General features: G+C 50.0%; 8 protein-coding genes across 8 annotated transcripts; 4 read left to right on the forward strand and 4 right to left on the reverse strand.

The window, feature by feature from the left end:
- Positions 1 to 2053: 2053 nt before the first annotated feature.
- Positions 2054 to 5057, forward strand: FTJAE_11094 (mitotic control dis3+; the record flags this gene model as incomplete). The annotated part of the gene is made up of 2 exons (XM_037344001.1): positions 2054 to 2249; positions 2302 to 5057. 2 exons carry the CDS (start codon positions 2054 to 2056, stop codon positions 5055 to 5057), a joined length of 2952 nt encoding a protein of 983 aa, XP_037201848.1.
- A 242-nt stretch (positions 5058 to 5299) lies between these two features.
- Positions 5300 to 7003, reverse strand: FTJAE_11095 (nuclear GTPase; the record flags this gene model as incomplete). Its single annotated transcript, XM_037344002.1, has 2 exons — positions 5300 to 6906; positions 6976 to 7003. 2 exons carry the CDS (start codon positions 7001 to 7003, stop codon positions 5300 to 5302), a joined length of 1635 nt encoding a protein of 544 aa, XP_037201849.1.
- A 729-nt stretch (positions 7004 to 7732) lies between these two features.
- FTJAE_11096 (glutamate-1-semialdehyde 2 1-aminomutase) lies at positions 7733 to 9152 on the forward strand (the record flags this gene model as incomplete). Its single annotated transcript, XM_037344003.1, has 3 exons — positions 7733 to 7944; positions 8000 to 8492; positions 8547 to 9152. 3 exons carry the CDS (start codon positions 7733 to 7735, stop codon positions 9150 to 9152), a joined length of 1311 nt encoding a protein of 436 aa, XP_037201850.1.
- Positions 9153 to 9452: 300 nt separating this feature from the next.
- On the forward strand, positions 9453 to 10175 carry FTJAE_11097 (splicing factor 3A subunit 2; the record flags this gene model as incomplete). Its single annotated transcript, XM_037344004.1, has 1 exon — positions 9453 to 10175. One exon carries the CDS (start codon positions 9453 to 9455, stop codon positions 10173 to 10175), a length of 723 nt encoding a protein of 240 aa, XP_037201851.1.
- A 718-nt stretch (positions 10176 to 10893) lies between these two features.
- FTJAE_11098 (AGC NDR NDR kinase) lies at positions 10894 to 13002 on the reverse strand (the record flags this gene model as incomplete). Its single annotated transcript, XM_037344005.1, has 4 exons — positions 10894 to 11194; positions 11248 to 11721; positions 11780 to 12280; positions 12353 to 13002. The coding sequence occupies 4 exons, from the start codon at positions 13000 to 13002 to the stop codon at positions 10894 to 10896; spliced, it is 1926 nt and encodes a 641-aa protein (XP_037201852.1).
- Positions 13003 to 15401: 2399 nt separating this feature from the next.
- Positions 15402 to 16778, forward strand: FTJAE_11099 (mitochondrial import inner membrane translocase subunit tim-54; the record flags this gene model as incomplete). Its single annotated transcript, XM_037344006.1, has 1 exon — positions 15402 to 16778. One exon carries the CDS (start codon positions 15402 to 15404, stop codon positions 16776 to 16778), a length of 1377 nt encoding a protein of 458 aa, XP_037201853.1.
- A 284-nt stretch (positions 16779 to 17062) lies between these two features.
- On the reverse strand, positions 17063 to 17816 carry FTJAE_11100 (nefa-interacting nuclear nip30; the record flags this gene model as incomplete). Its single annotated transcript, XM_037344009.1, has 2 exons — positions 17063 to 17526; positions 17579 to 17816. The coding sequence occupies 2 exons, from the start codon at positions 17814 to 17816 to the stop codon at positions 17063 to 17065; spliced, it is 702 nt and encodes a 233-aa protein (XP_037201854.1).
- Positions 17817 to 19685: 1869 nt separating this feature from the next.
- Positions 19686 to 20687, reverse strand: FTJAE_11101 (cyclin CLG1; the record flags this gene model as incomplete). Its single annotated transcript, XM_037344010.1, has 1 exon — positions 19686 to 20687. The coding sequence occupies one exon, from the start codon at positions 20685 to 20687 to the stop codon at positions 19686 to 19688; it is 1002 nt and encodes a 333-aa protein (XP_037201855.1).
- Between the last annotated feature and the right edge of the window lie 3911 nt (positions 20688 to 24598).

A 24598-nucleotide genomic window follows, 5' to 3' on the forward strand; every position in this document is an offset into this window, starting at 1 on the left:
TTGTGATATCCCTCCCATCCTTCGCACAGGCTTCACATCGCCAGCCATAGGACACTTTACAAACACAGTAACTTGCCTCCATCGGGCGAAGCAGTGGAGCAGAAATTGGAACGAATCGAGCAATAATGTTGTGCTCGTCAAGTTTTACTCTGTGTTGTAGATATGATGTTTGAATGATATTGTAGAGGGCTATGACCAATGGTCGGACAGAAGCCAACTCAACATGATCATGTGTGACTCAATGTCCGAGGCCTGCGGGAAGAACATAATGATGACAGGGAAAGCACATCTGTCGAGAAGTTCTCCTGATGGGCTCGGCAGCCCTGCGGTATCCTTGTGAACCCTCGGAGCCTGAAGAGGCTTTGCCAAGTCGATCCTTTTCCGTATCAATCCTTCTCATGACAGCGCATAGCGAGATTGCCATTGGTTCAGGACGCTACCTGCATATTGAGGCTGGCTGTCAAATATGTCCATCGCTGTAACATTGATTTCAAGTCGCATCAGGCAAATCTGTCGGCTCTGGGCCCCCCGAAGCAGCCGGTGCATTATCAGCTGAAAATCCTTTTGTTATTGAACCGTGAAATATGACTCCATGAATGCACAGGAGACGGACGCGCCGAAAGGGCTGCTTTCCTTAAGGTAACAGTTCTGAGAATGAGGTCAGTGATTTCTTCCGTTTTGCAGTATGCTCAACCCCTGAGGCACAGCATTGCGACCTCCACGAGACAGCGTATGTTGGATTACAAAACAAATCCGAGGTTATTTCCAAACTTCTTAGGTGTTGGTGAGACCCTAGGGATATAGAGGCTGTATATTTTCGAGCCGGGTGAGCATTTGGTGCTTGGCCATCTCCTTGGTAAGCTCTTGCTAACACAACTCGGGATCCGACGTTCGTGAGAGGGTAAAAGGTGCGAGCCTTGACACCTCACACAGCGAATAAACAGACCCCCTAATGGATTGTAGCACTTCATGGCCAAACTTTCTCCTTGTATCAGTATAACGCTTCCTGGCTCGTATCCAAGCAGATAGTAGGACTTTACCAGATGCGGCGCTCGTAGCTGCTAACAGTGTTTCCCCTAACGAGACTCTGTTAGGCAGTTAATCCTGTCTATCAAGTCATGTAATGCAGCATGCTTCGAGGAAAGACACGTCTCTGAGCCCGTGTCGGAGAGGGTAACTGAACGCAACCTAAAGGGCGCGTGGGATGACACAGCCTTGTGTATGCATTGGGGACTTTGAACCTGTCCCTTTGACAGATTAACTCAACAAAGCTTATATGATTGGCTCATAGAAGATGTTGAAAACTGTAGTATGGGTAGTATGCGGTCTCGCTGACCAGACCTCGCAGGCTCTGGATTGGCGCTCTGAGTGCAACTAAGGCAAAGTGCAATGATTTTTTCTTTTCTCCATTGATTAAAATGGAATCCCAATCAGATAGGTATGGAGAGATGCTATGGATTTTGTGAATTTGAATAGCATGCGACTGTCGGCTCGGATACGTGTAAGTCATTTGTATTTGACTGATGGAGAAAGAGGCAGCAGCTTAGCAACACACTTCCAAAACAACAGCTATTCTCTCGAAAGGCATACACATAATCTGTTTTGTTTGAATCTCAAAGCCCCGGTATTGAGGGCATCGAATTTTGTATGAAACGTAATCTGCAGATAGAAGATTTGAGAGGAAGGCGAGGTGAGTGAGGTGAAGTTCAGAGCACGTGACTGTAGCGTCATGTGATAAGGATCTGCTCAAACATATATTTCCAAGAAAGGGAAAGAAGTGATGGATTTTATCGTCTAGAGACCTCTTTACAGCCAATGTAGAGAGGGATCTACTCTTGCTTTACTTTTCACGTCCTTCAGGAGGTAATAGTCCTCAAGACTACTACCAAAGATTCCTGCTCGTTCGCAGGACTTTTGAAGAACATGAACAATTGCTGACTTATCGATAAGCGCCCCACTATCGCCTACCCGGACGCTTTGCGATCAACAGTCTTTTCATCATTATTATCTACTCTAAACTTTACCACGCCGCAAGAAAAGTAGACTGTCGAAGATGGCGAGCTTAAAAAGATCTACTGAGACAGATTCTCTGGCCTCAAATATCTCCAGCAAGGTCTACGTGCGATCAACCCGGAGTGGCAAAGTACAGAAAATCGTGAGAGAAGTCTACTTACGAACAGACATCCCCTGCTCCTCCAAGCTCTGCAAAGCTTGTCTTCAGGATGCCCCTAGAAATGCCGCTCAGCAAGGTAAGACTCTTACTTCCGCCTGAATCGTCCAGTTCATTAATGAGTATTGCAGCTCAGCCTTTTGTGCTCTCGGACAAGCCAGCAGGCACCAAGACTTTCCCTCAGGGCCACTACCTGGTGCCTGATACTAACGCGCTGCTCAACGCAATGGACCTTTTCGAGCAGAGCTCAGCTTTCTACGATGTTATCATCTTGCAAACAGTACTCGAGGAGCTGCGAAATCGGTCATTACCACTCTACAACCGTCTAGTGGGGCTCACAAAGAGCGAGGATAAGAGATTTTACGTCTTTTTCAACGACTTTAGGCTCGAGACATTCGTCCACCGCCAGGCAAATGAGACTGTGAATGACAGGAATGACAGAGCTGTGCGGTTAGCCGTCAAGTGGTACGGCGAACATCTTGCCAGGACAAAAGCGAAAAATCTCCCAGCAGTAGTGATGCTCAGCGATGATCGAGAGAACCTTCGCAAGGCCAAGGAAGATGGGCTCCATGCATCTTCTCTCCGGGACTATGTGGGTGGCCTCGAAGATGGTGAGAGGCTACTAGATTTAGTCGCAGAAGCTCAAAACCAAGAGTCTTTCAAGAAGCAGGGCCAGATGCTGTACCCTGAGTACTTTACTCTATCAAGGATGATGACTGGAGTCAAGGCTGGTTTAATGCATCAAGGAATCTTCAATGTGTCGCCATATAACTACCTCGAGGGTTCAATCAAAGTACCGGCGTTCCCCAAACCTCTTCTCGTATTGGGCCGCGAAAACATCAACCGAGCCGTTGATGGTGACGTTGTGGTCGTTGAAGTTCTTCCTCAAGATCAGTGGAAAGAACCTTCGACAAAGATCATTGAGGAGGACGCCATCACCAAGAACGAAAATGCAGATGTGGAGGAGACCCAGGATCTCGTATCTGAAAAGGAGCGAAAGGCCTTGCAAGAGCAGGTCAAGAAGACTCAGAAGAGTGCATCGGAAAGCAAGCCTCAGCCTACGGCTAAGGTTGTGGGTGTGATCAAGCGCAACTGGCGTCAGTATGTTGGTCATATTGACCCATCGTCCGCCAGTAAGGGTTCCAGCCAAGGTCGCAAGCAGGACAGCGTTTTCCTCATTCCAATGGACAAGAAGATTCCCAAAATCCGCCTTCGTACGCGTCAGGTTGCTGACCTTCTTGGCAAGCGCCTGTTGGTAACCATCGATGCCTGGGAGCGCGACTCAAGACATCCTATCGGACATTTCGTGCGATCCTTGGGTGAGCTGGAGACCAAATCGGCCGAGACCGAAGCTCTGTTGCTGGAGTGGGATGTTCAATATCGGCCTTTTCCCAAGACCGTGCTGGACTGCCTTCCCAGAGAGGGACACGACTGGAGAGTGCCGACAAGCCTAGAAGATCCTGGTTGGAGGCAGAGGGAGGATCTCAGAGGTCTTCTCATCTGCAGTATTGACCCTGTTGGGTGCCAGGATATCGACGATGCCCTCCATGCCAAGCAGCTCCCTAATGGGAACTATGAAGTTGGTGTTCACATCGCCGACGTGTCCAACTTTGTCAAGCCTGCCAATGCCATGGATACTGAAGCCAGTATCCGGGGTACCACAGTCTATCTCGTCGATAAGCGTATCGATATGCTACCTCCTCTTCTCGGTACCGATCTTTGCTCGCTCAAGCCTTACGTCGAGCGATTTGCATTCTCGGTGCTCTGGGAGCTGAACGACAATGCTGACATCGTCAACGTTCGCTTCACCAAGTCTGTCATCAAATCTCGAGAAGCATTCAGCTACGAACAGGCCCAGTTGCGAATCGACGATGAGTCTCAGCAAGACGATCTTACCAAGGGAATGCGCATGCTTCTCATGCTATCCAAGAAATTAAAGAAGAAGCGAATGGATGCTGGCGCCCTGAGCCTCTCCTCCCCAGAAGTCAAGGTGCAAACTGAATCTGAGACGTCTGATCCTATTGATGTCAAGACAAAGCAGCTTCTCGATACAAACTCTCTCGTCGAAGAGTTCATGTTGTTCGCCAACGTGAGCGTTGCAGCCAAGATCTATGAAGCATTTCCTCAAACTGCCATTCTCCGTCGTCACGCGGCTCCCCCAAAGACAAACTTTGATGAACTATCAAACCAACTCCGCACCAAGCGTGGCATGGAGTTGCGGACCGACTCCAGCAAGGCCCTTGCCGATTCTCTGGATCAGTGCGTGGACCCCAAGGAGCCATTCTTCAACACCCTTGTGCGTATCATGGCTACTCGCTGCATGATGAGTGCAGAGTATTTCTGCTCTGGAACACAGGCCTATCCTGAATTCCGCCATTATGGTCTTGCTTCAGAGATCTACACTCATTTCACCTCTCCCATTCGCCGTTACGCCGATCTTCTTGCCCACAGGCAGCTCGCTGCTGCCATCGACTACGAGGCCATACACCCTAATGTCCGCAGCCGGGGTCGCCTTGAGGCTGTCTGTAAGAACATCAACGTGCGCCACCGCAATGCTCAGATGGCCGGTCGTGCCAGCATCGCCTACTATGTCGGTCAAGCCCTCAAGGGCAAGGTTGCGGAGGAAGACGCATTCGTGATGAAGATCTTCAGCAACGGGTTCGTCGTCCTTGTTCCACGTTTTGGTACAGAGGGCCTGATCCGCCTTCGAGACCTTGCGGAGCCTGAGCCCGAGGCCGAGTACGACGCAGAGACATACACGCTTACAACCAAGGGAAGCCGCGAGATCAAGGTAGAGCTCTTCCAAAAAGTCAGGGTTAAAGTCCGTGACGAGAAGGATGAAATGACGGGCAAACGCGGTGTCAAGATGGAATTGATCGAAGCATAGATATAGACGAACAAAAGCTGGGTTGTGTTGGGAGGCATACGGCATCATGCATAATCTACGAGTCACTTGGTAAACCATGTAGGAGTTTTGGGGAGACAAATTGTTTTTTTATTTACGAATGTATATGCGCGGATATAAACCGGTCTACCAGATCCATGAAACGCCAAACTTTCCAGTGAAGAAGAACTCATGTTAAACCCTTCCGTCATTTTGCCGAACAAAACCGCTGAAACACTTTTTCTTTACTGCTCCATAGCATCGGCGGCTTCGGCACTGCCCTCGTCGTCACCCCATAGGCCTTCGAGCTTGAACTCGGCAGCCCATTCGGTCACGATCTGCTTCTGGTCAGCAGCCACCTCGTCCTCACCAGCGTTCTTGATGGCCGACTTGGAGGCGGTGGTTGTCGACTCGACAGCTAGAACAGGAGGCTCAACCCAACCCTGGATGCGGCCGTCTCGCCAGTCAGTGACGACTGTCATAGCAGCAGCAGAGAGGTTAGGAATACCACCACGACCAAGACGGCCTCTCTTGCGGGCGACTTGGACGAGGAAGTCGGTGGTGATGTCACCATCGGTACGATCAGGGAGGAGGGCAGGAATATCGTAAACGCTTGTAAGCTTCTGCATGAGATCGGGCGAGGCTGAGAGACGCTTCAAGAGAAGAGTCACGGCGGGCATAGGATCGTCGATCTGCTTGGGGGGCACAGCGTTGAGGAGAACCAAGTGAGCATGTGCCTCGGTGGCGTTCTTGAGAGAAACAAGACCAGCAGATTGGGTGGAAGACGATGAGGGGAAGACAACACCGGGGGAGTCGAGAAGAGTGAGCTTGCTGTCGATCTTGACCGAGCGAATACTTGTGGTGACACCAGCCTCGGCACCAGCAGGGCAAGCCTTGGAGGAGCTGCCACCCTTGCCGCTCATCCTCGAAAGAAGAGCGTTGATAACAGAGCTCTTGCCAACGTTGGGATAACCGATGACACCAACAGAGACGGCGCGCTTGAGTTGTCGGCTGGCGGCAAAGCTCTTGAGGGCCTTGAAGAGCGTGGCGGAGGTGCTCTGGACGGTCAGATCGCGATGGTTGAAGGTGTGGGCGTTGGGAGCAGCGCCAGAGGCTCGGAGAGGCAGAGTAGGGAAGTATCGTCGCAGGTAGATAAGCCAGTCTCGTAGAACCTTGGGAGGGATGAGATCGACCTTGTTGATGACCAGGATCAGTCGCTTGCCGCCAGCTGCGGCAGCCATGATCTGGCGCTCAACCTCGCGAGAGCGGGTGCCCTCGGGATCGCGAGCGTCAAGGACATAGAGAATAACATCGGCCTGCTCAACGACTTGCTTGAAGACTCTGTCGTAGGTCTTTCTTGACGAGGCCTGGCCAATGGACATCTCAGGGCCACGGTCGTTGTCGGAGTCGTCGCTATCGTCGTCGTCGTCCATGTTGTCGTCGTCAGCGAGTTGTCGATCATAGGTAGCAGCAGCAGCGCGGGCGCTCGCGATGAGCGCCGCCATGGGGTTTGACTCGTCGATATCCTCGTCCATGCCGTCCTCGTCCATCTCGTCGCCAACGTCGACCTGGACGTCGGTGGTGGCCGCCTCGTCCTTGGAGCCCGTCTTTGCAGCCTTGGCCAGCTCCTTTCTTCTTTGCGCCTCCTCGGCCTTCTTTAGACGGTTCTCTTCAATCTCCTGGAGCAGCTTCTCTTTGTAGGGGAACAGGTTGGGGATTCCGGGGTCCTTTTTTAACTTTGATCGCCATTCTGGGTTCTTCTTTGCCAACTTGCGCTCCTTCTTTTGCTTTGCGGCCGAAGCCTTTTCGATCTTGTGGCGAAGACGAACGGGAGTTCGCTTGGACTTGGGCTCTGGACAATCAAGTCAGTATTGGAGGCAGTAAAATTTGGGTGGGGTTTGTTTATGCTGATTCGACCTACTCTTGGGTTTGGTGATTGAGCCGGCCATTGTGAGTTAAATCTTTGACTTGATTTTACTGTGATCGGCTTGTCTTGTTCTCGTCTTGGCTGGTGTAGTCTCAGCCAAAAGTTTGAAAAATTAAGTGGGATATTCAGATTCTGCCGCTTTTATTTTCCAGACCGCTTTTCTTCCCCCACTTCGGAGGGTACGTACCTACCTATCTTTGGGAAACCTGAGATTGATGAGTTGCATGCTTACCTTACGTAGGTAGGTATTGATGAGATATATCATAAAGACACAAATCAAAGATTTCAAGCCACTCTCAATTTCCTGCTGTTGGATGTTTCGTCCGGTTTGAGACTCTTCAAGTTCCCATATCCACTACTAAATGTCAGTGTTGGGAATATCGTAGGCTTAATTCATACGAGGACTTTCAGTATCACTCTTGTCTAAACTCATCAACCCGTTGTTGATATGGTCACTTTAGCGGTTCCTGACCTAGGTAACTTGGGTCGTTGTGAATAAGTCGGTGGAAACTATGCCTACGCCAGACCCGAAACCCGATAACATCCTATCAAGGTAGACCCGAAAACCACCACCACAAACATATCTACATTATGACCATCACTTGTTCCCGAAATGCGAAAGGGCGTGTAACTGAAATCGATTCTAAAATAACATATATAATTCAGCGCCTTTCCTCTTGGATGTCAGCATACACTTACACTAAAAGCCAAGTCAACACCACAAGTACCTGAGTTGGTAGGTATAGTAGCCATGTCTTCAGAACTCATCCAGCAAATCCAGGCGGAACTCGAGGCCGCCACGACTCGATACATTGATCGTAATCCTCGATCCAGGGCTCTTCACGATGAGGCTCTCAAATCAATGCCTGGCGGAAACACGAGGACTGTTCTGCACGCTAGTCCATTCCCCGTTGTGATCAAGTCGGGCAAAGGCCATCAAATTACCTCTGAGGATGGACATTCGTAAGTCTTGTAGGCCATCTCAACCGGCCAACGGTTCTTCTTACAGATCGCACAGTTATACAGATTTCACCGGCGAGTTCACAGCTGCTCTTTATGGGCATTCCAACCCCGTCATTATCTCGGCTATTCAAGATGTACTTGACAATGTAGGCATGAATGTTGGTGGCAATACAGCTCAAGAGCAGATATTCGCTCGCCAAGTCTGCAGCCGCTTCGATCTGCAACATGTACGCTTCTGCAACTCTGGTACTGAAGCCAACATCCACGCTCTAGCAGCTGCCAGGGCTTTCACCAAGAAAAGAAAAGTCGTCACTTTCAGTGGGGGCTATCATGGTGCTGTAATAGGATTCAAGGGAGGAAACCCAGAGGCCAACAATGTCGACCTGGATGATTGGGTCGTGGCCAGGTACAACGACCTTGACAGCGCTCGTGCTGCTATCGAGAGTGAGGGTGTTGCTGCTGTGTTGGTGGAAGGGATGCAAGGCTCTGGAGGTGGCATTCCCGGACACCCTGAATTTCTTCAGGGCATACAAGAGATTGCTAGAAATGTAAGTCTGCGTGCTCTGTCGGCTCCATCTTGTATAGTATACTCATAGGTTCAGGCCGGCGTCTTATTCATCATCGACGAAGTCATGACCTCCCGTCTCTCAGGAGGGGGTATCTCCGAGATGAGGGGACTCAAACCAGACCTCAAGACGTTTGGAAAGTATCTTGGTGGGGGCCTGGCTTTTGGTGCTTTCGGCGGCAGAGCAGACATCATGGCTGCTTTTGATCCACGACTCCCCGCTGCTCTCTCGCATTCAGGCACTTTTAACAACAACACTCTGGTGACACACGCTGGACACGCCGGCCTAACAAAGGTCTACACGCCTGAGGTTGCAGCCCAATTCACAAGATCTGGAGATGAGCTCAGGGACCGACTCAATGCTGTAACAAAGGGCACAAGAGTGCTCTTTACTGGTATCGGCACTATCATGGGGATCCATTTTCCCAGGGACGGTTCTCGCGTAATCGAAAGATCTGGTGAAGTCGAAGAACTCGACTCCTTGAGGGATCTCTTTTGGCTTGATATGATGGAGGAGGGGTTCTGGATCGTCCGAAGAGGATTCATGGCTTTGGTGCTCGACACTCCCATGGACGAGTTTGATAGATTTGTCAGTTGTGTTGAGGCATGGGTTTCTAAGCGTGCGGAAATGGTTAAAATCTAATTACAAGCCGTACTATGACACCATTATTATACTTTTATATGGAAAACAATATCTCCGTCTTACCAGTATTTGTCTGATGACATATATATATGGCCAATATAAGGTACCTTAGGTTGTTCAAGTGCATTTTCAGCGTCTGATTGGTTGGACACCCTACTTTGCCTTGACTTTGTCTCCACTTAATTCTTTAGTCAGAAATGTAACCATACTTCCCACCTTCAATCGCGCTTTTCTTACCTTCTCACCCTCGCGCCAACCAACCCTTCAATTCCCATCACATCACTCACAAAATCTCCGACGATGGATTTCCAAAACCGCGCCGGCTCGAAATTCGGCGGTGGAGGCGTCGCTTCTCAGTCCGCCACCAACGCCGACCGTCGCGAACGTCTTCGCAAGCTCGCTCTCGAGACCATCGACCTCGACAAGGACCCCTACTTCTTCAAGAATCACGTCGGCTCGTTCGAGTGCCGTCTTTGTCTCACGGTTCATCAGAATGATGGCTCCTACCTTGCCCATACTCAGGGCAAGAAACATCAGACCAACCTCGCCCGTCGCGCTGCTCGTGAGCAAAAAGAAGGTCGTCAAGGCGCCATTGACCCGGCTACTGGTCTCCCCATTGGAGTCACAGGTGCAGGCTTCGCGCAGCGTCGCAACGTTGTAAAGATCGGGCGCCCGGGATACAAGATCACCAAGATCCGCGACCCTGTCTCCCGTCAGCAGGGTCTGCTCTTCCAGCTCCAATACCCCGATGCGACCCCCGAAACATCTCCCAAGTGGCAGGTCATGAACGCCTTCACTCAGCACGTTGAGGAGCCCGATAAGAACTTCCAATACCTACTCGTCGCCGCTGAACCTTACGAGACAGTTGGCTTCAAAATTCCTGCCCGTGAGCTTGACAAGCGCGAGGACAAGCAGTTTGCCTTTTGGGACCCGGATGCCAAGGAGTATTGGATTCAGGTCATGTTCATGACTGAGCGCGAGGAACGTTTCAACGCAGCTCCTGGTTTGACGGTAAGGAGGTAATGGCCCATTTACTGGCCCTCTGATGATCATGGCTATTTGCATCTTGGGAGTAAAGAAAAGGATATCCGGGTCATGGGACGGCGTCACGGGAGTTTTTATTTATTTATGCGCAATAATCCTATCTGGAGCACCCGAGGCTCGAAATAAATAGGGCACCGGTAGAGCCTTGTTACTGTATACGGGTTGCCCAGTTTCATGTACAACTTGTCACTCAATCTCATGTGATCACGGCACAGCAGTTGTATTAGACTTCAAGATACCTAGTTAATGGCAGACTGTATTTCAAATGTCATGTCCCAAACAACCCACGTCTGATACATGCACTGTCACGTTGCATCCTTTACGTTCTTTTGCCTCAGTATGTTATTATTGACTGGTACAGCAGTTCTGGAATCCTCGTGTTTTGTTACATGTCATGTATAATGCGATGCAAATTGCAGACAGCAAACGTCATGACCGACTTGTAGGTCCCTCCATCTGAACCAGACCTGCTACCATAGTATCATCAAAAACATGCATCGAAACAGCCAAAAGGCTCAACAAACGGGCAAGCCTCGCACAGTATTCGCTTCGTCTATCATGTCATGAATAACTGCTGAAGAACTCGTTGTACTCATCCGGGTTGCGGCCCCGTTCTCTATCGACAGCGCCCGTTCACAGAACTAGGTTCGCTTCTTGGAGAGACCACCATGCCGCAAGCCATGCCACCTCGACCCATTTATCGGAAGTTGTTATCAAATCGCTTGAATGTATAGCCGATGAATGGCAAGCTCATTTCTGGAGATTCCTCAACCTTGTGGCCTTGCTGGATAGCCTGCGCCTTAAGGACGGTGGCGTTATCGGTCTGATCAATTTCATCAGTAGGGAAATAAGTCGTGTCGATGTTGGAGGTCAAGCGAGGCTCGAAGGGTGCGCGAATACGGCGAAGACTATCAAACTCAACGCCGCGGAAGAAAGCATGGCCCTTGATTTCGTGGGCACCACCACGACCGAGACGATTCTCTGTGTTACAGACCATGCTACTTTCTGTTAGCAACCAGCGTTCTCCTTGACTCTCGAGATGATTACTTACCTTCGGATAAGATGCTCCGCATCGGTACCCAGTGTGATATCATCAGGAAAGTACAGAGTTTGTCTCCAGTTGACAATCTTGCGGTATGTGTCATGGCTGTCTTCAGCGCAGAAAGGGGGCCAGCCGACCAGACACTCGAACATGATCGTGCCGAGTGACCACCAATCACAGTCAAAGGTGTAGCCGTGACCAGTGAAAATCTCAGGAGCAATGTAGTCAGGAGTTCCGACGGTCGAGTACGCCATAAGTCTTCGAGATCGTCTCCAGTCGTTGATCTGGGATCGATTGCTGACTGTCAGGTTGATTTGGTCAAGCGCAACCGAGTTACGGTCGCGAGGCCTGTTCGATCGACCTTGCAACAGCTGCTGATAATAGTTATTATCATGAAGCCTGTGGAAGCCCGTCGACAGGCCAAAATCTGTGAGTTTAACATGTCCCCCACGATCTAGGAGAATGTTGTCAGGCTTGATATCACTATTGAAGGTCAGATAATGCTCGCGGGACAACAGGTGTGAGAAAGCGTGATACATACCGGTGGATGAAGCCCAACTTGTGGACAGCTTCAATAGCGAGAACAATCTCCGCAATATAAAAGCGAGTGATATCCTCCGAGAAAATTTCATACTTGATAAGCATTGTCATTAGGTCTCCACCAGGCAAGAACTCCATTAGCATGTAGAGGAAGTATGAGTCCTGGAAGGTAGTGTAGAGCTTGACGACCCATGGACTGTCGGACTCTGCGAGAATGTCTCGCTCTGATCGAACATGGGCAAGCTGGTCCTTCTTAAACATTTCTGTCTTTATCAGAGACTTCATCGCATAGACCTTGCCATCACCCTTCTTCTGCACGAGCTTGACCTCTCCAAAGGCACCCTTTCCGATAATCTTTACAGTAGTATAGTTTTCGGGCTTGTCCTTGGTACGAAGGAAACGCAGATACTGGCCTTCTTTTCTGCCGGCAGTGGACCAGAGCTGCTCACGTCTAGCGGCGCCCTGTGAGGGGTCCTGGAGCTTCTGCTCCAATTCACTTTGTCTGTATAGTGATCAGGAGTTAGTTGCACGACTCTCATGGACAGCAGCGAGGCCGAGGCACGTGGGCACATACCTTTGGTTGCGCTCGCGGGCACGCTTGACACTATCCTTAAAAAAGTCGGCGGCGAGCTGGGAACACTTCTTTTGGTTGCTATTGGCATTTGTACCATATCGATCAGGGTTTCGCTCGGGTGCACGCTGGAATTCTTCTGCGGGGGCAGAGGCCTGTGTAGGCATAGGAGGGGCGTTCATGTAGCTGTTGTAGCCAGGTTGCTGTCCTGTACTACCAGCGGTCCTGGGACGCTGACCTGGAGAGGGACCTCGAGCATAACCTTGCCCTCGAGCAGCACCTCCGAGGTTCTGATGAGAAAACTGGTGAGCGAGGCCTGTATTGGGGTCGTTGGTGCCCGGGGTATTGGATCGTGGTTGATACCCAGCACCCTGAGCATAGTCATTGGACTGCTGCTGTTGCTGGCCGCCGTACTGGGCATATTGGTTCTGATTAAAGTAGCCCTGGGGCGCATAGCCACCAGCATATTGCTGCTGCTGCTGTTGGCCTTGGGGTTGCAATCCACCAGGCTGTTGACCTGAAGCTGAAGGGAAAACGGGCTGCGGGAAGGTCGAAGGCGTAGTGGGATATGCTGCCCTGTCCGAGGCGGTCAAACGGTCGTTGCCGTTGCCAAAGTTGAGATAGAGGCGATTGTTGTTGTTGTTGGGGTCCATCTTGTCTGATTGCGGCGTCTCGATCGCCTCGTTTCGCCCTGTATCGTATCGACAAGTTGGTGAACAACTCTTGAAGAGATGAAAAGAATAAAGACTGAGGTGGGAGTCGAGATGGCGGACAAGTTTCAGGGGAGGGTCATGTCCAGGGGCTGTGGAGGGGAGAGCGAGGGGCGGCGCGGGACTAGAGCTACCTTTCCGCAGGAAGGTCAGTTACAGTAGGTTAGTGGTTAGTACCTTACCTTACCTACTCAGGTAGGGAGTGTCAACTGCCCGGAGAGTGCCTGGGTAGGGGAGTACAATACGGGTAAAGTAGCACCAGAGCCACCTCTGGCGGAGCACCAAGAGACTGGTGCACGGTCGGTGAAGGTCTCAGATTGAAGGAGAGACGAGAAGAAATCAAAATGGATGATTTTGAGAGAAAGAGTTGAAGCAGAAGGGGAAAGCGGATTCCGTATATAAAGCCCAAGAGGTAGGTCGGTACTTGAGGATTTTCGTTTGGCTAAAAAAGCAGTCTCCCTCCGCTAAGAACAAATATGACAGGTGCTGCCACTGCGTCACTGTCACTGTCGCTTCCACTGTCACTTTCATCACCACCTGCACTGCGCGACCTTCACTTGTGCTCCCCGAGCTGAAACGTGCAGGGATGGATCCGTCCTTCCCTGGATGTTTTGGCTTACCTAGACTACCTACATACCTGGGTTCAGGCAAGGCCTAAGGAATGGTCAAAGTTGGCGGTTAGCGGCTGGCACACGACGGGCCGTGAAGTTGGCATACCGTAGGTTGGTTCCATGTAAAGATAACCGAGGGTCCAGTCTGAGGGGTCCAGCAACTCGACAGAATAGGTTGGAAGCGTGCCCGGCGGGCGACCTGAGCCAGTACATATTAGCTTTGAAATTAGCGGTGTTGAGTGGCAATCATTTCGATGGCGGGTGCTGTGGCTGCTATAATCTCAGTCTCAGTACAGTAGGTACCCAACTTGGGTGCCCGAGAGTAGAAATCGATCACGGGTATCCATATCGATGAGTTGAATCTTCAGATATTAGCAAGAATTCATTTTGCGAACAAGAAATTGCTGGAAGCGGAATTGCATGCCAATCAATACCTCTACCTATAAAGAATGTGATTGCCTTGAATAGCAAGATATCCACGTTAAGAGACTAATATTTTCCTCTTCGTGATAGCCTTTACTCCCATCGCATCCAACTAATGTAGCATCTCCTGTACTCAGTATCTCCTCTCGAACTAATTTTCAATCCCAAGAAGCGGTGTTGGTGGTGACTTATAATCGCGATCTGGCCATCATACTCGGTAGCATGGCACTTTTTTTTTTTATCCAGGCCACATCTAAGGTATGTATACTCCGTACACTAAGTACAATCTTCATCCCAGGCTATCCTTACCAATAGACCCCTCAGGAGCCTGAACCCCTGTTATTGTGTTCCCCCAGATGTTGCTGTTTGTGGTACTATTCCTGAGCTTCAGGTGAACCTGTCACCCATGTATAGCAGGGACCTCTCAGCCTCTTGAGTATCACGTATTCTCAATTATTTTTCTATGGATGGCTAGGATGGGCATCATCGGAGGAATTGTCATTGTAGAAGATTGGGGCTTACTCTGTTATCCACCATCTATTTCGCGTAGTTCTCAAGTTATATTAATATTGAATGCGAGACATGGACCTCGAGTACTCTGTACCTAGCATTGCCAGATGTCTGATGCCCACGTTGACTCCCGCCGGCTATTATTATACAATATTCGGTTCTATTTACCACATGGCGCTTCAACGGTGATCATCACACAAGAATCTGAATGGCATCGCAGTGATACCTGTGTAGCCCGAGTTAGTCAATTCATTTGAGGAAAGCAACAATTTTTTATCCAATCTTCAACTGCTACATACTACACAGCTCTCCTGAAATCAAAACATCGAGAACAAACACTCCATCCTTTGACATTATTCCCCCCCAGGATCGTACCGCTTCTAGAAGCTTTTGTGGAAGTTTGGCGCGATTCGTGAAGACTTTGACTCTCAACGCACTACAAGGAAATGGATATTCAGTAAATATATGGCAAACATCCGTAACTGGGCCCGTCAAAGGAAGTCAGAATCAGTCATGTTTCAAATCCTGATATTTCACTCCGTTAATACAAGGCCGAAGATGCCTTTCAATTAATGATGACCGGAGCTAAAGTATTTCCTTCCCGACCACCCGGGCCTTATCGGAGCCGTCTATCGCTTATCGTGATTTTTTTACCTTCGGCGGACCAACAGATCAAGACGAGGTCGATACCAACACCGTCGCTATCCTGTGGCTTAAACGGCTCGAATACAACGGCGATCAACCCTTCAAGCCTGCGGATCACACAGTAAACACCGGCATAGCCATTCGATTCGCACAATGGCCGAACCCAATCCTTCAGCGCAGCAGCCCGCTGCCGGCACCGGCGCAACGTACAAGGCGCCCACACCGAAGCCGAAACAGAACCCAGCTCTGCGGATGATGGGTCTGCCAAATCTTCCTCGAAAACTTCCCTCACGCAATTGGCTTATATTTTGGGCTATTACTGGTTCCATTTCAGCTGCTATCATCTACGACAAGCGCGAGAAGAAGAGGGCTACTGCCAAGTGGAAGCACGCTGTTGCCCCTCTCGCAAAGGACATAATCCCCTCAGCAAGCCAACTGCCTCGCAAACTGACCATTTACCTCGAGGCGCCTCCTGGCGATGGTTTACGGATTGCACAGGATCATTTTATTGAGTATGCCAAGCCCGTCTTGGCTGCCTCCGGGCTTGACTGGGAGTTCGTTCAGGGAAGACAACAAGGTGATGTGAGAGCTGCCGTAGCGGAGAAGATCCGTAGAGAGAGAAGGAAGCACGAAAGGCCAGATGAAGAGGACCTACAAACAGATGAGGCTATAACTGAGTCGTTGAGGAAGAAGAACCAGGTTCCTGAGTATGAGGGTGTCAAAGGCGATATCATCTTCGGCCGACATACATGGAAGGAATATATCAGGGGGCTACACGAGGGTTGGCTTGGTCCTCTTGACCCCCCTGTAAAGCCTGAGCCTATAACAAAACCCGTCGAGGCGGATTCTGAGACTACCAAGGCCGAAGGTGAGCAATCCGAAGTGAAAGAGGAGGGTAAAAAGGAGGAGGAAGAGAAGAAGCCTGAGCGGCCACCTCAACCACTGCCATACAACACCACCGCCGATTATTCCATCGCTAATCTCCCCCCTCAAATTCCCGCCGAGTTTTCTCCTGCAAACCCCATCCCTCTTCCCCACCGCCTGGGCTTCCGTCACACTCTAGTCCGCCTGAACCGCTTCTTCAACCGCCGCAAACTAGCCGACGAGATCGGCCGCGAGGTTGCTGCTGTATGCTTCGCCAACTCTTCTCGTGAGTGGCGAGAGGCCGATGGCCAGTATGAGCAGGAGCTCGTGCTAAAGAATGAGGAGAACGACTGGGTCAAGTCGGTTTGGAAGCCCGAGGAACCCCCCAAGCAAGATGATGACGGCACCGCCGCTGCTCCTACTGAGCCTCCCAAGGAGAAAATTTGGCCTGCGCCTATGGTCGTTGACCCTAGATTGGCGCAGCGCATGCGGCGCTTTGAGATTGCTCCCGAAGATGAAGCCCGTGCTGCACAGATCAAGGTCCCTGAGGCCGAGATCGAGGGATGGATAAAAGGAAGCTTCCGCAGCTTGTGGAACTATACTGTCGAATCAGTGAATGCCAAACCCATGAGACCCAATGTTGGTAATGTGGACAGCGATGAGTAGAACGGAGTGTTGTCCTTTGATATAAAAAGGGCGGCGGGGTGTGACGGGCCGCCACCGCTATGTATGTTCATATATTACTACAGCTCTGTTATGGAGTGCATCTCGTGGTTAGGATTTCCAACTTTGTATATTTCACCAGTCGAGGGGCTGGTGCAAATGTAACATTAATGATAGAATGAGGTACGGCATCGAGCGTGGTCATGGTCTATTATGCCATATAATTTAATGGCATTTGATTCCCCTTTATCGTGTAATCTCAACCCTGTTGTACTTCGCTCATACCTTCAATCGTCATCATCTGAATTGCTCCCATAGCCCACCAATGCTAGCCCCTTCTTCTCTGATGGCTGAGCAGCTGGCTGACTTGCTGTCCTGGACTTCTCATCTAAAGGATCATTACTCGCGCCTTCGACTGACTTTGTATGCTGCTTCCCAATTTCCTTCTCCTCTGCTGCGCTGACTTTTCGTCTCAGCCCCTTGACATCTTTCTCTTTCGTGCGCTTCCTCTTACGACCAATCTCCCATGACTCGCCTTCTTCTTTGACACCAGCATTCTCGCCCTGGGCAGCATCGCCCTTTTGTCGCTCTCGGAATGACCTTAGACCTTCTTCCGTCTCTCGTCTCACGCGTTCCTCTTCTGCACGCTTGTTGGCACGTATCTCATCCAAGAACTCTATCTCGTCATCATCCAGTGCACGAAACTGGTTACGCAGTTTGGTCTGCTCTTCAAATTCGGCCTGTTTTGCCGCTGCGGTGTTCAGTTAAAGAGGTGAAATGACCTTAAAAAGGGCCTTCCTCACCTTTGTTTGCCTGGAGGACGTCGTACAAGGTCTTCTCGCCCTCTCCTGTAGCAGCCTTGATGCGCTGTTCCTCGCGCTTCTTTCTTTCGGCTTCCAATTGTTGCTCAACCGCTTCCCATTCTTTGGATTTGGCAGAATTGTGAAGCAGCTGCTGAGATGTTGATTCTGCACCACTCGCGTCTTTCGAGATCTCTCCAGATGAGCCGATCTTGCCGGCCGATACGAAGCGGCTAGACATCATCTATCTGCCTGAAATTGGAGGTTGCGTCTTGAATGGCCCCGTCTGGTGAGGACAAGGAAAGCAATTATAAGACCATTATCACGTTCTGTAGGTATGTGAAAGCTGCGGCTCAGGTTGAGGATGCTTTAATGAGTGCTCCAGCTATCCGATAATCTGCCGGCCAACGACGCAATCAGTGAGTCCACCTCAAAGGCCATCACAGACAGACAGTTTGTGCACCAATCAGGTCAGAAACTGTCAAAAGTAGCAAGCAGTAATGTGATAATATTTTGTGTTTTCGATATGCAAGGTATATTTTGCATATGAGTCAAATCTGAGTAGCAATCACGAGTCATCACCTCACGTCATCTCTCGCTCCACAAACGAGGAGTATGCTAAGAATGTCATTCTTCCACCGACATCTCGTGTATCTTCCAACAACTGCACCAGATTCATTCAAATTGGCTGAGCCATTCGAATCATTAGCAAACAATTTTGCTTTCAACACCTTTTATTTGCGCACATTGTACACAAAAACTACTACCTATAGACAGCTCTGGATGGCTGAAAAAATACATTCGGTTTGTTGAATGGCAACACAAAGGTTCCAAAGCAGTTGATTCTTGCAGGCTGCTTTGGATCGTGCCCTTTGTATGATGCTCAAATATTCCGTAAGAATCATACCAAGTCGTGAGAAAAGATGCAATAGCAATAAAAAACAAAATCGGCAACATAATGAATCCATTAAGCCGACGTGACGAAGAGCAGATGCCAACACCCTGTTGGTAACATCTCATTGTAATGCCCGACACCGAAACCTGCGAAAGACAAGAGTCAAGAGTACAATACTCGTTTTCCTTGGCGTCAAATCTGACACCACTCCAGACTGGAGCCGTGACGATGAACAACTCCAGGGAAGTACAAACAATATGATATCAAACCCTATGATCAAAGCGATCAAATCCAATTCCTTTGTTTTCCCCGCTGAACGCAATGCATAACCCCGTCGTGTGAAACCGTTTCCTGTGGTCAAAATTCGTATCTGCCACTTGCAATAATAACAAAGAAAAGAAAAGAAAAAGTGAAGAAAAAAGGTGAAATATGCGCCGTTCTCAAGATTACTGTCGCATAGCTCAGTCCATCCGACCTATGGTACTCGTGTCGAATCGACTTTCATATCGATCTGCGTCACAACGAGATCATCAAGGAGAAAAGATGGTCAGGACATATTGTGACCAGATTCGCACAATCCTGCGCTTCAACAGAATCTAGCGTCGAGTGTGTGGCAGCGATCAAGTTCTGCTGAGTCGCCATCTATAACAAAGATGCCGCGCTTGGGCATTATGCCAATGTCTGTTCATTGTCCGAACCTCCAGTGAAGCGGCGATATACTCCATTTGGAGTACCATTGACGGCGGAAATGTTGAACAGAGCGAAGTCGTGCGCGCAGAAGCCTTTGGAAACCGAAGAAACCGCAATTCTATCAAGCTGAACCGTGTAGTGTAAAACGCAAGAGCCGAACGCCGATTATGACCATTACAGAACATATAACCAATAAAACAAAGAAGAAAATGCCACAGTTTTCGGACTTGAGTCGACGGTAGCGCGTCACGATGACTCGCGAGGAGGATGGATCAGGCTTTTCCGTTCCTGTCATCAAGTCGTGGCTGTAAAGTAAAATCCTGAGAATGATCCGCCGAAAGGTCATGTTATGAACAATTTTGTCGTGCCTGGGGTATCTGAATGCGAATTTATCGTTCTCGGGATGCGTGTAATAAAAAGGAAATCGTGGCCGTAGAAAAATGAAAACCCTGTAAAACTTTTTTCTTCTTTCCAAGACCGAACCGCGCTCGAGTAGAGCCATTATGCGAAACTTTTGAAAAACGTTTAGCCCATGACGGGCTGACTGTAGCCGTGAGGCACGAAGTAAGGAACCTGCTGCTTCATGGGATCCACACAAGCAGCACAGCTGCACTCGGCGAGACCATGGTCCCACATGTTCTGAGAGTAAGAGTAGTGGCCGCCGTAGGAGTTGTGGCGCGAGTTGGGGTAGAAAGTGGTCTGAGCAGGAGGCTGAGGGTATCGAGTAGCATACTGAGTAGCAGCCTGTGAGAACCACTCGTTATAGCGCTCGTTGCTCGACGTAGCTGACATGGCATAGTCTGGGGTACCATATCCGGAATCGGGGGGCGTGAGGGGGGCACCCCAAGAACTTTGGCCCCAGCCAGATTCGCGTGGGCGATAGCTTTGTTGTTGTGCCTTCATAGCCTGGTAACGCTCGTACTCGGCAACCTGTTCCTGAAGGTAACGCGAGTTAGGTGACTGGCGCTGACCAGAATGTCTGGCGATGTCTGTGTCGATGGCGGGGACAATAGATGCAAGCCTCTCGCGGCTGGCCTGGGCGACCTGTCGCTTCTTGATCTCTTGCCATTCGCGCCAGTTCTCAAGCCAGGCCTGGTAGTCCTTGCTCATATCGAGATTGACGTACAGTCGCCAACCCATAGATTCGACCCATTCGAACTCAAGCGAGTTGAGCTCTGACACTGCAATGCCACTCACCTCAGACCAAGAGCGATTCTGGAAGGTGTTGTCGTCGAGAAACTTGCTTCCCAGAAGCAGGGAAACGGTCAGGTAGCGCCAGACCTGTCCCTCAGAGGCCTTATAAGGACCCTGTCCCTTCAAGGTGTTGATTCTCTTGGCGAGGTAGTTCATTCCGAGGAGGATCGTGGTGCTGGGCAGCCGTGTGGAAGTGAGGATCTGAGACACGAACTTGCGGAAGGGCGAAGTCACTGCAGCCTCGGGTGTAACAACGCGAGTAGCCATCTCAGCAACGTACTCGGACATCATGTCGACCTCGTAATCGAGGACGGCACACACGCCTCCGGGCATGATGAAAGGATTGTGGTAGGGCCGACGAAGATCGGAACGCGACCTTTGTCGGAATTCTAAGCTTTTTGAGACCGTGAAGCGAAACTGCGGGTTTATACCACAGTTAAGACGGTCCTGTGAGCTGAGCGTGAATGCGAGCGTGCGTCAAGGCTTAGTCGAGGGCGAGGCGATCGACGGGAAATCAGTAGGCTACTCGGGCCATTTACTGATATGCTCTTCTTCGCGTTGGGGCGACAAGCAAGGATAAAACGTATACAGAGACGAGTCGAATCGACTTGTGGTGACGGTCAACTGAAGGAGGACCGAAATAGAATTGCTTTTGGCGTGAACGAGAATAAATCAATGTCGATGGTATATAGTAAACCTCGTAACTCTTGAGATCCAACCAATCTGTACAGCTGGCTGTTAGTCCTTCTTTCTTACGGGATCGGCAGTGTATCGGGAACAAAAATAAAACTGGTCGGGTCGTCTTCGTAGTCGTAGATGTAAGTGCAGATGCAGAGTTCAAGTAATCGAATCAGATTGAGCGATGAAATTTGGCACAGCGCGCCGATCGGTTAAAAAGCAAACAAGAAAAGGCGATTCAAAGTCATGTTCCATGTAGGCAGCATAAACTCAAAGTTTGTTCCGTCGAACAGACGAGAACCAGTATTTTGTGAACAGAGGAAAGGTTAAAACAAGTAGCACTCACCAGAATGAAAAAAGGACGGTCGTACGAGAGTAAGGAAACGTATAGCTGAAGGAGGAGGAAGCCCTGGGACCGCAGATCCGAAAGTTGCTGGTGATAATCGAGACTCGAGGTCGAGACTTGGAACAGGCAGGTCGGATATATGCAGCTTAGTCTACAGGGGCAGCGAGCTGCAGAAGAGACACGGACTGGGCGGGAGAGAGACTTGCGAGAGAAAAGGACCAGAACCCTAACGTCGACAAACCAAATGAAGGCCTGCTGACTGGTGATTGTCAAGGAATTGGGAGGATTCGGTTTCTATCGTGGAGAGAGGAAGAGGATGAGGGTAGAGGAAGGGAAAAGGAAAAGGATGATGAGGGAGGTGGAAGAGGATGAAAGAAGAGAAGAGTACGGACAGGGCCAGGAGAAAGATGAACGAACAGCCCAGACGGATTGGATGGCAAGATGGGGAGATGGGGGATGGGGATGGATGGGGATGATGCACTGCGGCAGGGCCAATCCAGCCAGGGCCCAGTCCTTTCCAGCGACTGAAGTGCAGGCAGTTTTGGTGCTTGAGGTGCTGTGCAGGCAGTGTGCAGTTAGACTACCTGTGTGGAGGTGGGCGTGGAGGGTCAGGGTGAGGTGAGGTGGACTTCAGGTCAGGTCGGGTGTTCGTTCCTCCACTGTTGCGTTGCGTTGCAGTGTGAAGTGAGCCTGAGTGAATTCTGAGTGTGCGTGTACATGTGTATGTGGTGACTTGTGACTTGTGACTTGTACTGGCAAATACAAGCATCAGTACAAGCATCAGAGTACGAGTACGCCGCTTTTCCCCAGCCAAGACACAGGAACCGTCGTAGCAGTAACGGCTTCGGTACGTAGCCAAGACAAGCGTCTATGTACAGCCAGCGTAGCGTAGTAGTGCCCGACAGTTGCTAGGTCCCCAGTCAGTCAGTTCACTCCCAGCCAGAGTTTTTTTTTTTTCCCTCTCGAGCGAAGGAGTCGGGCCAACAGGAGTGAAATGGGTGGATTCGAAATGGGCAAATGGGTGGATGGGGATGGATGGGGCCCTCACTCCTCGTTTTCTAGTGCCTGCACCCCCTAGCGGGCCTAAGCCTGCAAGCCCCCAGGCAATGCACCTCACGACCTACGCACGGAGCACAAGTGACGGCGGAGGGCGTGGAGCAGCAGAACAAACAGCGAGTCGCGTTGTCGTTGACGAGTGAGCACTTGTCGAGACGAATCGAATCCTGGTGGAAGACTGTAGACCCTAGCAAGGGTGGACTTCGGTTCAAAGTGGATCACGCCTCTGACTTGTATGTATCTATAAGCGGTGGGCTCCAGCCAAAGAATACATATCCCTTTGGCAAATGACGGTTGGAATTCCAAGGGGCCCAGTCAAAGGGACAGAAAGTGGCGCTTTGCTTAGGCTGGCTTGGAAGACGGGACAAGGACAAGGACGGGATGCGTGAGAAGCCCAGCAGAACCATGAGTGGGAACATCATTCAACAAACTGGCCAAGCAGAGCACTTGCTGCTAATTGTAGGCTGAGGTCGTCACCACCACAATCAACGTGGTCGTGGGTCAAGCTGCTTTACCTGGAGTACCAGTACTGCACCGTACCTGGTTGTCTCTTCCGGGTGCGTGTACCTCGCCTCATGCCTCGCACGCAGTATCTTACCCGGCAGCGAGTGATGATTCTTTTGATATCAGTCATCCAGAAATTGTGAACAAATTTCTAAAGGAGTCATCATATGCGTCAGCATCCACGCATCGACAATGCAACCCACTGGTACTTAAAGTACCGTGGCAAAAACATGTACTATCCAAGCTCTTCCATCAGGCAGGAAGATCGTGTCTCCGTACATACTCCGTAGTATTGAAGATTAACCAGGAAACTCGGAGTCTTCGGTGCAAAAAGGGTTCACATCCATCTAGATTTCATGGCCTACCAGGTACAGACAGTACCGTATCCACCTGGCAGTCAGTCATCCACCTCAGTGGTTCTACTCCGTACGCTCTCTTGGACTTGGTCGCCCTAGCGTCGCTTCGGACAGGAGATCCACAGAGCCTTGCCAGCCAATGTTAGCTCAGTGGCTGATCTAGGGTATCATCATTCATCAAGTGAAGCGGCTCGATGGAGAGAACGAGAGGGCAGACTTAACGATCTGGTTATCCTGATGAGGACGGGATGCTCGCTACGATGACGAGAGTGCTGCAGTTTCTCCCAATGGTGATGCGCGTCGGTACAGGACCGGTCAGGCCAGGTACACACTTCATACATATCCCGCAAAGTCATGGGGACTCACGCACTGCCTTATTAGCTTTCCGTTCACCCATCCCTGGCAGGCTGGTTTGGCCGCTTTGGCGTCGACTCCGAGGCGGCAGTGAACGCTATTTCTGGCATTTGCGACTCATAGTATTAAGCCCTCACCTGATCCGAGCCATCGGGGGCCATTCCTCGGAGACAGGCGAGGTCCTCCACTATTGCTGTGACGGTTTGGCGATGTATCGACCAAAGGTACACAGAATCATCAACGAAGGTGAAATACTGGACTGCAGTGCCTAATAAATAACTGATGGAATGAATCCAGGCGTATTTTAGCATCGCACTGGAGTCTGCCATGCTCTTCAATACACATTGAAGTTACACACTTTAACTGGTTCCAGGGCTCAATCCTAACCTCCTGGATACCTACTTGTACATTATTCTGGCTTACTCAGGTACCTAATCCCGGCCAGTACCTTGGTCTATCGGAAGCTCAAGAACCGTTATGTGCATCTTGAGCCAACTCTGCGTGCAACACTGATGCCCAACCAACCAATCATCGTTGCCGCGTTTTGGCGGGCAAACTTTCGTTCATTGAGCAGGCTAGGTAGGCAGGCAGACACAGAAGGCAAAGCTCACACAGTTGCCACGCTTGGGGTGGTTGGAGTCTGGAGACGTCACTAGCATGGAAGTCGCTGCCAGCCTTGCCCTTTTTCAGACTCAGGGCATGATCAGCAAGCCCGGGATAGCATATTATCAGGTCAATTTATATTATAAAAATAAGAAAAAGAGGGGTAATTAACTAACCTTTTTATCTTTAGACCTGTTTTCTTACTATTATCTTAATATAATAATAGATAACTAACTTAGTAGCTTTTATATAAGCTAATAATATATTAAGCTAATAAAAGGGCCTATAATTTACTAAATAAAGGTAAATTATTAAGTAATATCCCTATTTTTTAATATTTTCTATTA

The sequence above is a fragment of the Fusarium tjaetaba genome (genome assembly GCF_013396195.1).
Source record: "Fusarium tjaetaba strain NRRL 66243 chromosome Unknown NRRL66243_c0000268, whole genome shotgun sequence".
Classification (NCBI taxonomy): Eukaryota; Fungi; Ascomycota; class Sordariomycetes; order Hypocreales; family Nectriaceae; genus Fusarium; species Fusarium tjaetaba.